The sequence below is a fragment of the Lactuca saligna genome, chromosome 4 (assembly GCF_052625555.1).
Source record: "Lactuca saligna cultivar CGN05327 chromosome 4, ASM5262555v1, whole genome shotgun sequence".
Taxonomy (NCBI): domain Eukaryota; kingdom Viridiplantae; phylum Streptophyta; class Magnoliopsida; order Asterales; family Asteraceae; genus Lactuca; species Lactuca saligna.
Window position 1 is genome coordinate 15,162,354 of NC_136420.1, and position 12,788 is coordinate 15,175,141.

General features: G+C 31.1%; 1 protein-coding gene across 1 annotated transcript; it reads right to left on the reverse strand.

Moving 5' to 3' along the window:
• Positions 1-8,576: 8,576 nt before the first annotated feature.
• On the reverse strand, positions 8,577-10,673 carry PAHX (phytanoyl-CoA dioxygenase (PhyH) family protein). The gene is made up of 9 exons (XM_078989295.1): positions 10,477-10,673; positions 10,264-10,388; positions 9,953-10,013; positions 9,815-9,883; positions 9,587-9,705; positions 9,363-9,510; positions 9,139-9,283; positions 8,921-9,007; positions 8,577-8,804 (listed from the first exon to the last, which is right to left on the reverse strand). The coding sequence occupies exons 1-9, from the start codon at positions 10,529-10,531 to the stop codon at positions 8,762-8,764; spliced, it is 852 nt and encodes a 283-aa protein (XP_078845421.1). The 5' UTR covers positions 10,532-10,673; the 3' UTR covers positions 8,577-8,761.
• Positions 10,674-12,788: the final 2,115 nt, after the last annotated feature.

The window sequence follows — 12,788 nt, forward strand, 5'->3', positions numbered from 1 at the left end:
GGGGGGGGGGGAGGGGGATGTCCTCCCCCCCCCCCTAAATTTTTTTGTTACATATAGTCCCTCTACTTTAATTTTGTACATATTAGGCCCAAAATATAGAATTTTTCCCATGGCCCCCCTATTAACCGATTTTTATACATATTATACTTCCGACCCCCCCCCCCCCAATCAAATGTTGAAGCTCCGTCCCTGGTTAAAGGTATGATATCCATATGTATGTGTCTGGAATCATACATATGTATGTGTCTGGAATCATCCGCGTATAGAATTTAGGGTTTAACATATGTATGTATGCCTATGTGCATGTGACATATATGTATGTCTATTATATGTACATATATGTGTCAGCATGTGAATATAGGCTTTAGGGTTTAACATATATATAAGTTTAGGGTTTATGATTTAACGTAGACAAAATTACATAAATGGTCCACATAGTTGACAAAATCGAACAATTATTCAATTTTTCTTTTTCATTTGATTGAATTATGATATATGAATTATTTTAAGACAAAATTGAAAAAATGGTCACTGTGGTATGCACTTTTTTGGAGTTTTGGTCCAAACCACGAGTTTTTTGGATTGGTGGTCATTTTGAGCTAGTTTACATGTAGGTTTGGTCCCTGTCCAAATTAAAAAGACTATTATACCCTTAATGAATTTAATTTTCATTTTCTTTCACTTTTTAAAATTATTATTATTATTAAATATAAAACCGGGTACACCGCTCTCTTTCTCTCTCTCTCTCTCTCCCTCTCTCTCTCTCTCTCTCTCTCTCTCTCTCTTTCTTCTTGATGATCCATCACCCAAAACACCCACTCTCATTGTAGAACTAGTGAAAAAGAAGGAAAGGACCGGTGATTCTTTGCCGGTAGTAGCAGCCCCAACACCCGCTGTTAAACAAGCTCGAAATTGTTGCTATACTATTCTGATACCCCTTCACAGCCTTCTCAATGACTGTCATCCCGTTCATCTCCTTCCCCTGTCAAAGAACTAGAATCACCGGTGATGTTTTCCCGGTTCCCCACTGCCGCCACCTCCATATCCCCTTCCCTTCCGCCTTCTGCCGAGAAACACCACCACAGACCAAAGATCATCCTATTCTTTTGATCATGGGATCTTCGGATGATCAAACATCCTTCCCTTGCAAATAAGTGATCAATAATCCTTTGTTTTTAGTATATTTAACAATTATACAAGTTTTGAGAAAATTCTAGCAAGTAGGTTATCCTTTCAAGTTATTTCGTTTTGTTATTATAGCTTTATAAACACACAATATCATTTCCTTGACTAAAATTGAAGTAGTGTTAAGTGACTCCTGATCAACATAAATGATAAATATATAAGTGTTTTAAGACAGCAGGTATGTGAATGGTCATGAGTGTGTTTTTTTTCATCTTTGTGATATTATTCATGTTAAGGGTGTTTGAGATAACTTTTTTTAGCTCTAAATCCTTTTTATAAAAAAAAATCCAAAAATTATAGTTTAAAATTTGTTTGGATGGTAAAAAGACAAAACTTGCTTTTAAGAAGTATAAAAATCCTAAAAGTCAGATTTTGTTACCTTTAAAATCAACATTTTTTTCTTTTGTTCAAAAGTTGTTTAAAAAAAACTTTTAACTTGACAAATATATTTTGTATTTTTTAACTTTTTTGAAAAGTAAAAAATCCAAAAGTTGTTTTTAAAACAATCTTAAACACCCTCTTAGTGTAATTGTATGTGCACAAGTGTGATTGTATTTTTGCAAGTGTTTTTATATGTAGCTATATTCTCTAAAATGTCATTTGAATGAGGGTTATTAGTTGGCTTTATTAACCATCGAGGATAAGGTGCACTTCATAGACAAAATAAGAGAAAGGTTGTCTCCTTCTCGTGCCTATAGCCTATTTATAATTTTATGTTTTAGGTCATGGTTAGATTTCTAAAATACACACACTACTCGTCTATGCAATACTCATTTCAATGATCTAGCCTGACCATGACGATGGTGTGTTTTGTTTTCAAGTTGGAGGACATGAGCTATACACTACAATAATATTTGGTTTTACGTACAAAATATTTCCGACCAAAGTGTTTTGTAAGAAGTATTCGTTGAATTTCCTAAAAGCTTACGATAAAAGTAGAATTCAACAAAATTCATACAAATTTCCTATGGAAATAGATACCCTAAAGATTCCGTCAGAAAAACGTAGGAAGTTTCCTACAAAATATCAACGAAATACTAATTAATATTTAAAATTAAAATTTTGTTGTAATTTCGTACGAAATATAATAGTATGAATCTGGAAATTGTTTCCCACCTTTTATTTTTTTTGTTCCATCCTTTTGTTTTGACTTCCTCCTATTATTATTATTATTGTTATTATTATTATTTTATATTGATATTAAATATTATAATTATAATCTCAAATTATTATTAATATAATATAATTATAATTATTTTATAACAATATTAATGTAAATATAACAATAGTTGTTACTATTATTTTGATTATTATTGTTATTATTTTTATTAGATTTATCATAATTAATTTTTTTATTATATAATTATATGTTTTTATTAATATTAGGTTTACTATAATTATATTATTATTATTATTATTATAAATGTACATGTATGTGTAGTTGTATGTGTGCGTTTGTGTATTCAACATCTGAGTATGGGGTTAAAGGCAAGGGCGGAGCTTTATAGGGGCAAGGGGGGGGGGGGGGGGGGGGAGGGGGATGTCCTCCCCCCCCCCCCTAAATTTTTTTGTTACATATAGTCCCTCTACTTTAATTTTGTACATATTAGGCCCAAAATATAGAATTTTTCCCATGGCCCCCCTATTAACCGATTTTTATACATATTATACTTCCGACCCCCCCCCCCCCAATCAAATGTTGAAGCTCCGTCCCTGGTTAAAGGTATGATATCCATATGTATGTGTCTGGAATCATACATATGTATGTGTCTGGAATCATCCGCGTATAGAATTTAGGGTTTAACATATGTATGTATGCCTATGTGCATGTGACATATATGTATGTCTATTATATGTACATATATGTGTCAGCATGTGAATATAGGCTTTAGGGTTTAACATATATATAAGTTTAGGGTTTATGATTTAACGTAGACAAAATTACATAAATGGTCCACATAGTTGACAAAATCGAACAATTATGGTCCTTATGACGAATTCTTTACACAGATGGTCCTTGTGGTTTCAAAATCTTGCAAAGACGGTCCTTTTGATTAACGGCGTTAAACTTTTCAGTTAAGTCCGATGTGAAATGACATATTTGTCCTTCATGCATAAGGACGTTTTATGTAATATGTTTCTACAACAGGAACCATTTATGTAATTTTCTCTATTAATTATTATTTTTTTATTTATTTTAATTATATGTTTAAGGATTTAGATTTGTTTAAATTTATTGTTTAATATATATATATATATATATATATATATATATATATATATATATATATATATATATATATACATATATATATATATATATACATATATATATATATATATATATATCCTAACATTTTTTAACGTTTTGCTCAGATTATTTTTTCAAATCTTTTATATGTGTGTGTGTATATATATATATATATATATATATATATATATATATATATATATATATATATATATATATATGTATATTAAATAATAAATTTAAACAAATCTAAATACTTAAATATATAATTAAAAAATAAAAAAATAATAATAAATAATAGAGAAAATTACATAAATGGTCCCTATGGTAGAAACATATTACATAAAGCGTCCTTATGCATGAAGGGCAAATATGTCATTTCACATAGAACTTAACTGAAAAAGTTAACGCCGTTAGTCAAAGGACCATCTTTGCAAGATTTTGAAACCACAAGGACCATAGGTGTAAAGAATTCGTCAAAGGATCATAATTGGTCGATTTTGTCAACCATGAGGACCATTTATGTAATTTTGTCTTTAACGTATATATGGATTTAGGGTTTAAGGTATGTATAAGTTAAGGATTCATCGTTTAAGGTTTGGAATTTAGGTTTCTGTGTATGTATGTTTATGTGCAAGAGTATATATATATATATATATATATATATATATATATATATATATATATATATATATATATATATGGGGATAGGGAATATACATTACAGCCCCACCTAAGCTTAGGTACTAAACCTTTAAAATATGTTGTTTTAACATGCTAAATATACCCGGTTTGGTTTCACTTGGTAAACATATCATTCTCCATAACATTTCTTTCTTTCATCATCGTTTTATCATCTCCGTTTTCTTTCCTTAGTTATTGTTTATAACTTCATCCAAGTGAACATTACTAAACCCTAAACCTAAACCTAAACCCTAAATTCAAACCCTAAACACTAAACCTAAACCCTAAACCCTAAATATAAACACTAAACCCTAAACCCTAAACCCTAACCCTAAACCTTAAACCCTAAACCTTAACCCTAAACCCTAAGCCCTAAACATAAACCTAAACCCTAAACCCTAAACCCTAAACTCTAAACCCTAAACCAAATTGTGTCAATCTTGAATTTATATCTTGAAGTATTAATCGTGAATCCATTAACCGTAATCTTTATATAGTAAAACAATGTATTTTCAAGAGGTTTAGTACCTAAGCTTAGATGGGGCTGTTATGTATATTCCTTTTTCCCTATATATATATATATATATATATATATATATATATATATATATATATATATATATATATATATATATGTGTGTGTGTGTGTGTGTGTGTGTGTGTATACATGCATGTGTATATATGTATCAACATGTGTATATGGTTTAAGGTTTGGTATGTATATGTGTGCGTGTGCAAGTGAGTATAAGGTTTAATCACAACAAAGTTAAATAATAAAATAATAATAATATGTGTATATACATGAGCATGTGTATTATATGTATATGTATCTATGAGCATGTGTGTATGATTTAGGTGCATATGTATGTGTGTTTATGTGCATTGCTTTGTATCTATGTCGTACGGGCGGATCTTATATAGGGCTACGAAAGATTGTGGCCCCCTGGTTTTCTTCGCAGAATTAGTCTCAATACTTTAGTTTTAACATATTATGCCCAAAATATAAAATTTTGACTATGACCCCCTCTGTTCACCATTTTTTATACGAATTATATCCCCCCCCCCCCCAACCCAATGAAAGATTGAAGCTTCGTCACCGGTATGTCGGATATGAAAAGTGGGAGTGGTACGTTAATGGATTAGGATAATATTAACGAGTTTAGGACATGTTGGTTCCCTGTTAAACCTTCTTCCCATTTTTTGTATATTTACATGTGTTGGGATTTTGTATGTTTGTATCTTATTTACATATCAAAGTATATCAAAGTATGACCTTATGGAAATACAAAGTAATTTGTGGGTCAAACCACAAACCATTTTGGTTGTAGACAATTTAGATACATGGATATATATTATATTCATAAAATATTTTTTTGTTTTATAATGTTTTTTATCATCATCAACTCTTTACTCATGGAGATTTTATATATATATATATATATATATATATATATATATATATATATATATATATATATATGGAAAGATACACGTAATTAAATATGTTTAGCAATTGATACGGTGGAGGATACAAAATATAAACCGAAATAAATAGATAAGAAAACAATAGTGATATGTACAAATAAGAAAAGGATATGATAGTGTATAATGTCCATAAACAAATGTGTGTTTTCAAGGTAAACCTACTTTAAATTAATGATTTATAGGTTTACTAAAACGGTAATCGGCTGGTTAATGTTTGTTATTGTATGATTTCATAGATTTCGATATAGAAGATGTTTTACAAAATAGTTATTGAGTTCACAAGACTAATTAACGAGCTTATATTAAGTGTTGTACTGTGGCAACAACATATTGAACTTTGGTGGGAGCCATGTTGACATTTATATGTCCATCTAAGGTACTTTCGATATTGACATTAATTATAAATACTACATAATTTTTAATCACAAAATAGTTAGTAGTCACATTTTTTAGGAACTCATTGGTACACGAGAAGATGTAGTTATCCCCATCGGTCTTGGTTTATATGGGGAGGGTGTAACAAAGATCATATTGATGCCATAATATTGGATTAGGCACCATTATAGCCACAATGTTGCCATGTAGGTTGAGCTAAATATGAAAATAAATATGAAAAGGTTTTCCCGAATAAGGGAGATGAGATCATTTATGGGTTGAGGAAGCACAGGTTGAGGTTGAGGATGATGATGACAATGCGGACACGAAAAAGTATGTAAAGATGGTAGGTACCACATACGATAATTTTTTAGTTATCATTCCACTTAATAGTAATATATTATATTTTATATTTTAAGATAAGGATTTGATGTATGAGACAAGATTGCAATGTATTTGTTTGTAGAAGGACAACAGTGTTAAGTAATGATAAATTCACGGTGGCAATGAAATCATTAGTACCAGCTAACATAAATGTTGAACGTTTTTTATATCATAAGCAAATAACTAAGATGTTCTATGCACATCATGAACAATTATGATGTGTTTGTGTGTGTGTGTATTTGCACCTTTTATTGTATAAAGGAAACTAAGTTAGATATTGTTGAATCTATATGTTCAAGAGTTAGTTTTCAATGATGTTTGCCAATAATATATGATTCTATAGCGTCACACATTTAGCAAGTTGTCACTTATTTATTATTTATTGAGAATTCGATTATTAATAAATATATTCAATTCTTGTTTCTAATTTTGAAGTAAAATTATCATTTTGTGAAAATAATTTTAGGAAACTATTATTTTATGAAAAATAATATTTTAAAGAGTATAATTAGTTATTTAATCATATGCTATGATTAAATATGTTATGCACAAGTTTTTGAAAACTTAGGATTCCACTAAACTTCTATATACACTAGTTTAATAAGATGTGTGTAAGACACTTAACCATCTTATCTCTCTCCTTATTTTCAGCCATAACTCACCAAGGGTGGGTGTGTGTTGTTTATAAGACACTTAACCATCTTATCTCTCTCCTCATTTTCAGCCATAACTCGCCAAAAATGGGTGTGTGTTGTTTGTTTGACTAGTTTTTACATGCATCATGCTTCTAAGTTGAAACCCTTTTACATTAGTTGAAAGCATGGGTCTTAGATAGCAAGTGTAAAAGTATAAAAGATAGAGTAAGGCCTCCATTTTGGATTTGGTGTTTAATTTTTCTCTATTTTTTCTTATAAAATTCGTAGCTTTCCCTATCAATCCCCTTCTTGCTCTCTTTGAAGCTAGTAAAGAGTTTTGTTGTTGTGGAAGTGCTTCTTCTTTAGTACTTAATTGTAATAAATACTTAAAAGCTTGAGAAGTATTTTTACAAGAAGAAAACTAACATTCTTTGTGACTTAATCTTATTGGTGGATAAATTACAGAGAAGCTCTATTTTGGGCTTTTGTCATCTTGATCAGCTTCTTAATTGCTATGAGGAATCAAAATCTTAAAATGGTGTATTCTAAAAATCTTATGTGTTGTTTACAATCTTTATATAATCATGCAGTTGGATTTTTTGTGGTTTTGTTTAAAATGGTATTAAAATAATAATTATTTCAAAATTGTTTTATAAAAAAATATATATATAAAAATCGTTTTTAACTTCTCAAAACTCATCAGAAATATTACACCGCATGTTACATTAATTAGAATATAATATTTTACCACCAATGAAATCTTGGCATTTTCTATATCATTTTCAATATTGTCTTGGGCTTCAATAATTTTAAAGTAGTATATAATGGCATTAGAAATTCGCTTTGCTCCAATATTTTTTTAATATCTTCAGCTCATTTCATCATTTTGGAACTCTACTATGAGAGCATTTTTACTTGCCTTAATTGCCCAAGATCGTTTTGCATTCCCTCTTTTTGTTTTCTTTACTACCCTTCATTACTTCAAAAATATAATTGGGCATCTTAGGTTGATATGGTCCACCACGATAAAAGTCTAGATAATCTAAGCTGACATTAGGAAATGAGTTAAGATCAGAACAATAGTATTCTTCGTTTTTATTTTAATACCTTTCTTAGATTATGTTGATAGTTTAATACAAATTGTCATTGTCTCCCTGACTTTTTTGTTTTTAATGTTCTTTGTTGTTTATATAAACCTTTGAACAACACTTTATATTCACATATGTTTTTTTATACTTGTTATTTCATCTTTAGAGTGTTCTTTTTCTAGTAGCGTTTTTCTAGTTTTGCAATGAACTTTCTATCGCTCCAAAAAGAAAATAAAAAAGTAAGTTTTTGTGGCCGAAATTAGGTTACTGTTAGAGGTTGTTTATTTTTTTAGAAAATTTTCTTCAAACCATTATCTGTTGTGCGACACAGCGTATGTTCAATACTTGTCATTTCGTAATAATTTGTTTTTTGGAATGATTCAAACTACAAAACATCTACAGGTATTCAAACCTCTTCAACTTTCATTTTTTTCCAAGTGATTTTTTTAGAAATTTGGTATAACTTTTAACTTCGAAAAAATAAACATGTATCTTAATATTGTTTAATATTCACTGAAATATTCTAAACAACAAATGCCAAGATTTCCTACAACATGTTTCAGTTAATTAAAGGAAGATCTCGTAGCATATTATTATTACAAACATACCCAGAAAAAGTATGCATACTAAAATGTGCATATAATTCCACTGTTAAGATCAAAGAGATCTCAAAACTATGATACATATAGGGGCTCAGGATCCACATTCCTTCTAATCCTGAAATCAAAAACCTCATCATCACATTCAAGATTTTCATCCTACATAAAAACTTCACAAAAATGTCGTATTTATAAAATTTTAAAGATTTATTCTAAAGAAAAAAAAACACAAACCAGTTATCTGCAGCCCATTTGCAATCTTCTGTATCGATTACATGCAAACTATAAGCATGCCTTGATTTTGAGGATTGATTCTCAAAGCTGTTGACAAACAGCAATAACAACAACCAAGATTAAGAGGTTATATACATAAACCATAAATGCTTTTTATTAAGCTCAATAAGTTTTAAAAAAAAAAAAATATCTTCTTGTAATTATTAAAAAAAAACAACCTTTGATGAATAAGATCACCATGAATGAGCACCAAAGATCCAGCTTTCACTTCAATGGAAACAAAGTCATTTTGGTCATAAGATGGGGAGGGCTTGTCAAAGTGAACGCCTTTATCATCTCTCAAAAATCGTCTCACAAGGCCATCTGGAATTTTTTTTTTTTTTTTTTTTAACATTAAAATATTACGAATCGATTTTAAAAAAGATTTTAAAAAAATACGCACTTTTGTGGGACCCGGGAATTGCCCATAAACAACCGTTAACAATGGTGGCATCTTCTAGAGCCAGCCATAGCCCTGTGCAAGTTTGTGGATCGGTGTATAGAAATGAATTGTCCTGGTGAGGAACCACTTCACCACCTATACCTGGTTGCTGAAATCACAAAAAATTAAAAAATTAAAAAATTAAATACTAAATGTGTAGAAAAAGTTCTTAATGGATAATATACCTTGAATATGTACATCGACTGAATGATTACTGGCCTTTTGTATCCCAATGATTGTAATATGCCTGACATTTTATCTGAGCAAGAGACTTTTTTGAAAACGGGATCATGATCGTGTAGAGCTACATAAAGGGAGATTAAGAAACATGATATTTAGATTAAAAGTGGTGAATTTACATGTTTGTTTAAAAAAAAAATTTTTTTTTTTTTTTTTTTTTTTTTTGCGGATACCATGGCCGACTTTGTTTATAGAGAGCTGCTTTGGTTGCTTTAACTTTCCATCGTCATCGAATGCTTTTTCTGTCAAAGAGAAACATGTTTAGATGATTTGATTAATAGTTAGAAAGATCAATTGAATCATGTATATACCTTCAAAGAAAAAGGAGATCTTATCAGCGCTGTCATAGAAGTAGTCATCGCTTGTCCTTTGCTGAAGGACAAATAAACAGCGAAAGGTTATTCAATTGGGGAGAATACGGTTTTATCGAATAAGTCATGTTGACCCAAAATTCAATAGGGTTTTATCATGATTTGAATCAGAAACATTGTTAATTTTTGGAATATTCCCTAATTCAACATAGCATGAAGAAAGTGGAAGTTAACAATGAATGTTTTTTTAATCTATGACGTCAATCAAACATGTTGATAAGTTTTGAAAAACTTGAAGCAATAAAATGGACCTGGTTCTTGGTGGAGAAAATTGAGGCGGAGGAAGAGCAATCAAAGCCGTCAAGCAATTGGTCCATCCTCTTTCGTAACGCTTCAACCTCTTCAGTACTCGAGAAAGATTCGATAACAAGATACCCTGCGATATTAGCGCATATTGAAGTTAAAATCCAACAAGGGAAAAGAAGTTAGGGTTTGGGGGAGGAAGAAGAAGAAGCAGCTAGTACCTTGAGAATTGAAGAACTGAAGCTGGTCAGAACTCAGATTTCCGACGATTCCCATAGTTGACTCTCTTATTGTTCTTGTCTAAGCAATCCGAAATCGAGATGTAAACGGAAGTATCAAAGATTCGGATATCAATTCAAGCCGCAGTTTTCTCAATTTTGTTTCTCAAGATGAGTTTATGCCTTTATGGCTGACGATTGCTTCTTGAGTAGAAAAATATATGCCTTAAGTTCTAAGTTTTTTAACATTAAATAAATCGTAATTTGCATAACGAACTATCGTTATATGTTTATCACGCTTATTAATAAACAGTTAGAAATTAATATTCACACACATTAAATAATAAATTTAATATCAACAAGATTTTTATAAGGCTAAGGGGAATACTGATCTTTCCACTCTAGCAAAGAAGATGAATATCCAAGAGACAAAGAAGTGAGGGGGTGGGCTACCCAACGGGGGACAAGAAGCAGGTATTAGAAAGACTTGGCTAGCTGAGAGCTGTTTAGATTAAAAATTTTCAAGGGTATATTCAAAAATCTCAATATTACAAGAACAGAGAATGAGGATCGAAGAAGATGATATGATATTATGTGTATCAGAAAATTGATAAAAAAAAATAAAAAAAAAAAAAAAAAAAAAAAAATCAGGCATATAACCCTTGGTTGAAAACTGGCAAGCAAAATTATCATAAAAGTGTCATAAAACAGTTTCACGACCACCATAACCTGTCAGGGCTCTGCCCCTTAGACCTACCTCATCAGGGATTGCTACCCCTTGGACCTCGCTCCTAGGGTGTTGCTTCCAGACCCCCATTAGTTTAAAGGTTTCGTTCCTAAATAGCAGTGTACTTTCAACCAAAACAAAATTAAACAAATATGTACTTTGCACCAACCTAACTTGTTTAATATTTATCATGCAACATTAATCAACAAATTAATCACATTACACTTAAATAATACTAGTGATACAAATCACCAACGGTAGTCGTGTAAATTAGGTTCAAAACCGAAAACTAAATAAATCATAAACTAAGAATTGAGAATCGAACCAAATACCAATATTTGGTTCTGGTTCGGTTTGATTCTACTAAGAAATGTGCTATCTAACAAGGTGTTCGGAACCAAAAAAGCCAAAAACCAAATTGAATACCACTGTTCGATTCTAGTTCGGTTCGATTTTTCAGTTAAAAAATTCATCCCTAAGAAGAAATCAAAGAGGAAAAAGACTCGATAATTGGTCAACAATAAGGGCTTCTCACCTCATCATGTCGAGGTCAAGGGGGGGCGGTGTGCACAGAGGCCACCTTAGCCATGTCGAGGCCATAATGCCACACCCCCAGCACAATGACATCCTATATTAAAACCTATAGTACATTAAATTTTTAGTTTTTGTCGTTGGTAGTTTTTAACATTCTTGGTCTTTATATTGAGTTTTAACACCGATGGACCCTATTGAAAGTATTTGTAACAATCAGATATTTGGGGACTTAATCTTGTCATTTTCCATCGTTAAAATGCATGTGAAATTACCACTACACCCTTTTTTAATTTCTTTGCTTTATTTTTCATAACTTCGGGGGTCATTCTATAAAATTGTTAACAAATGCCCTAGCAATGTTAGGTCATTGTCTGTTTCCACCTCCATTGTTCAATCTCCATTAAGATCACCACCACCCTTGTACCTCCTACCACAAGTAATGGGTATGCTCCTAACAAGGCGATCACCCATCATTGTTGGTAGTTGAGCAGGAGGCTACCAGTAAAGGGTATGCTCTATCGTCGTCTTATCTTCTTTCCCCCAATCGTTTCCGACTCCAACATTCACCTACAGACATCCCAAACCCCTACCCCACCTGCTTCTCTGGGCTCTGGAAAAGCCCAAACCCCAAAAGTTTCTTTGATATGTCAATGACTTTAGGCTCTTTTTCTTCTTTTGTTTATGTTTCTCATTCTGATAGCAGAATATCTACACATCTTAATCATTGCACAACAATGTTAGATGTCGGAACGAATATGGTGTTTTGTTGTTCAAATCTTTCTTCAGAAGAAAAAGATTATAATTAGGGTTATTTCCATAAAAAGCCCCCAACTAAATAAATAATAATAATAATAATAATAATTAAAAAAAAAACATTATGCCCAATGTCTTTTGTTTTACACAGATGCCTCACGTTTTCCTCTTTTAGTCATTTAATGATTTTCATCGGTTTCCCTTTACCAACCTACATTGATCCTAATTTAAAACCCCTATCACACATCCATTTACATTGATCCCAAATTCACACCCCCTTTTTGTAACGCCCGTAGATCCG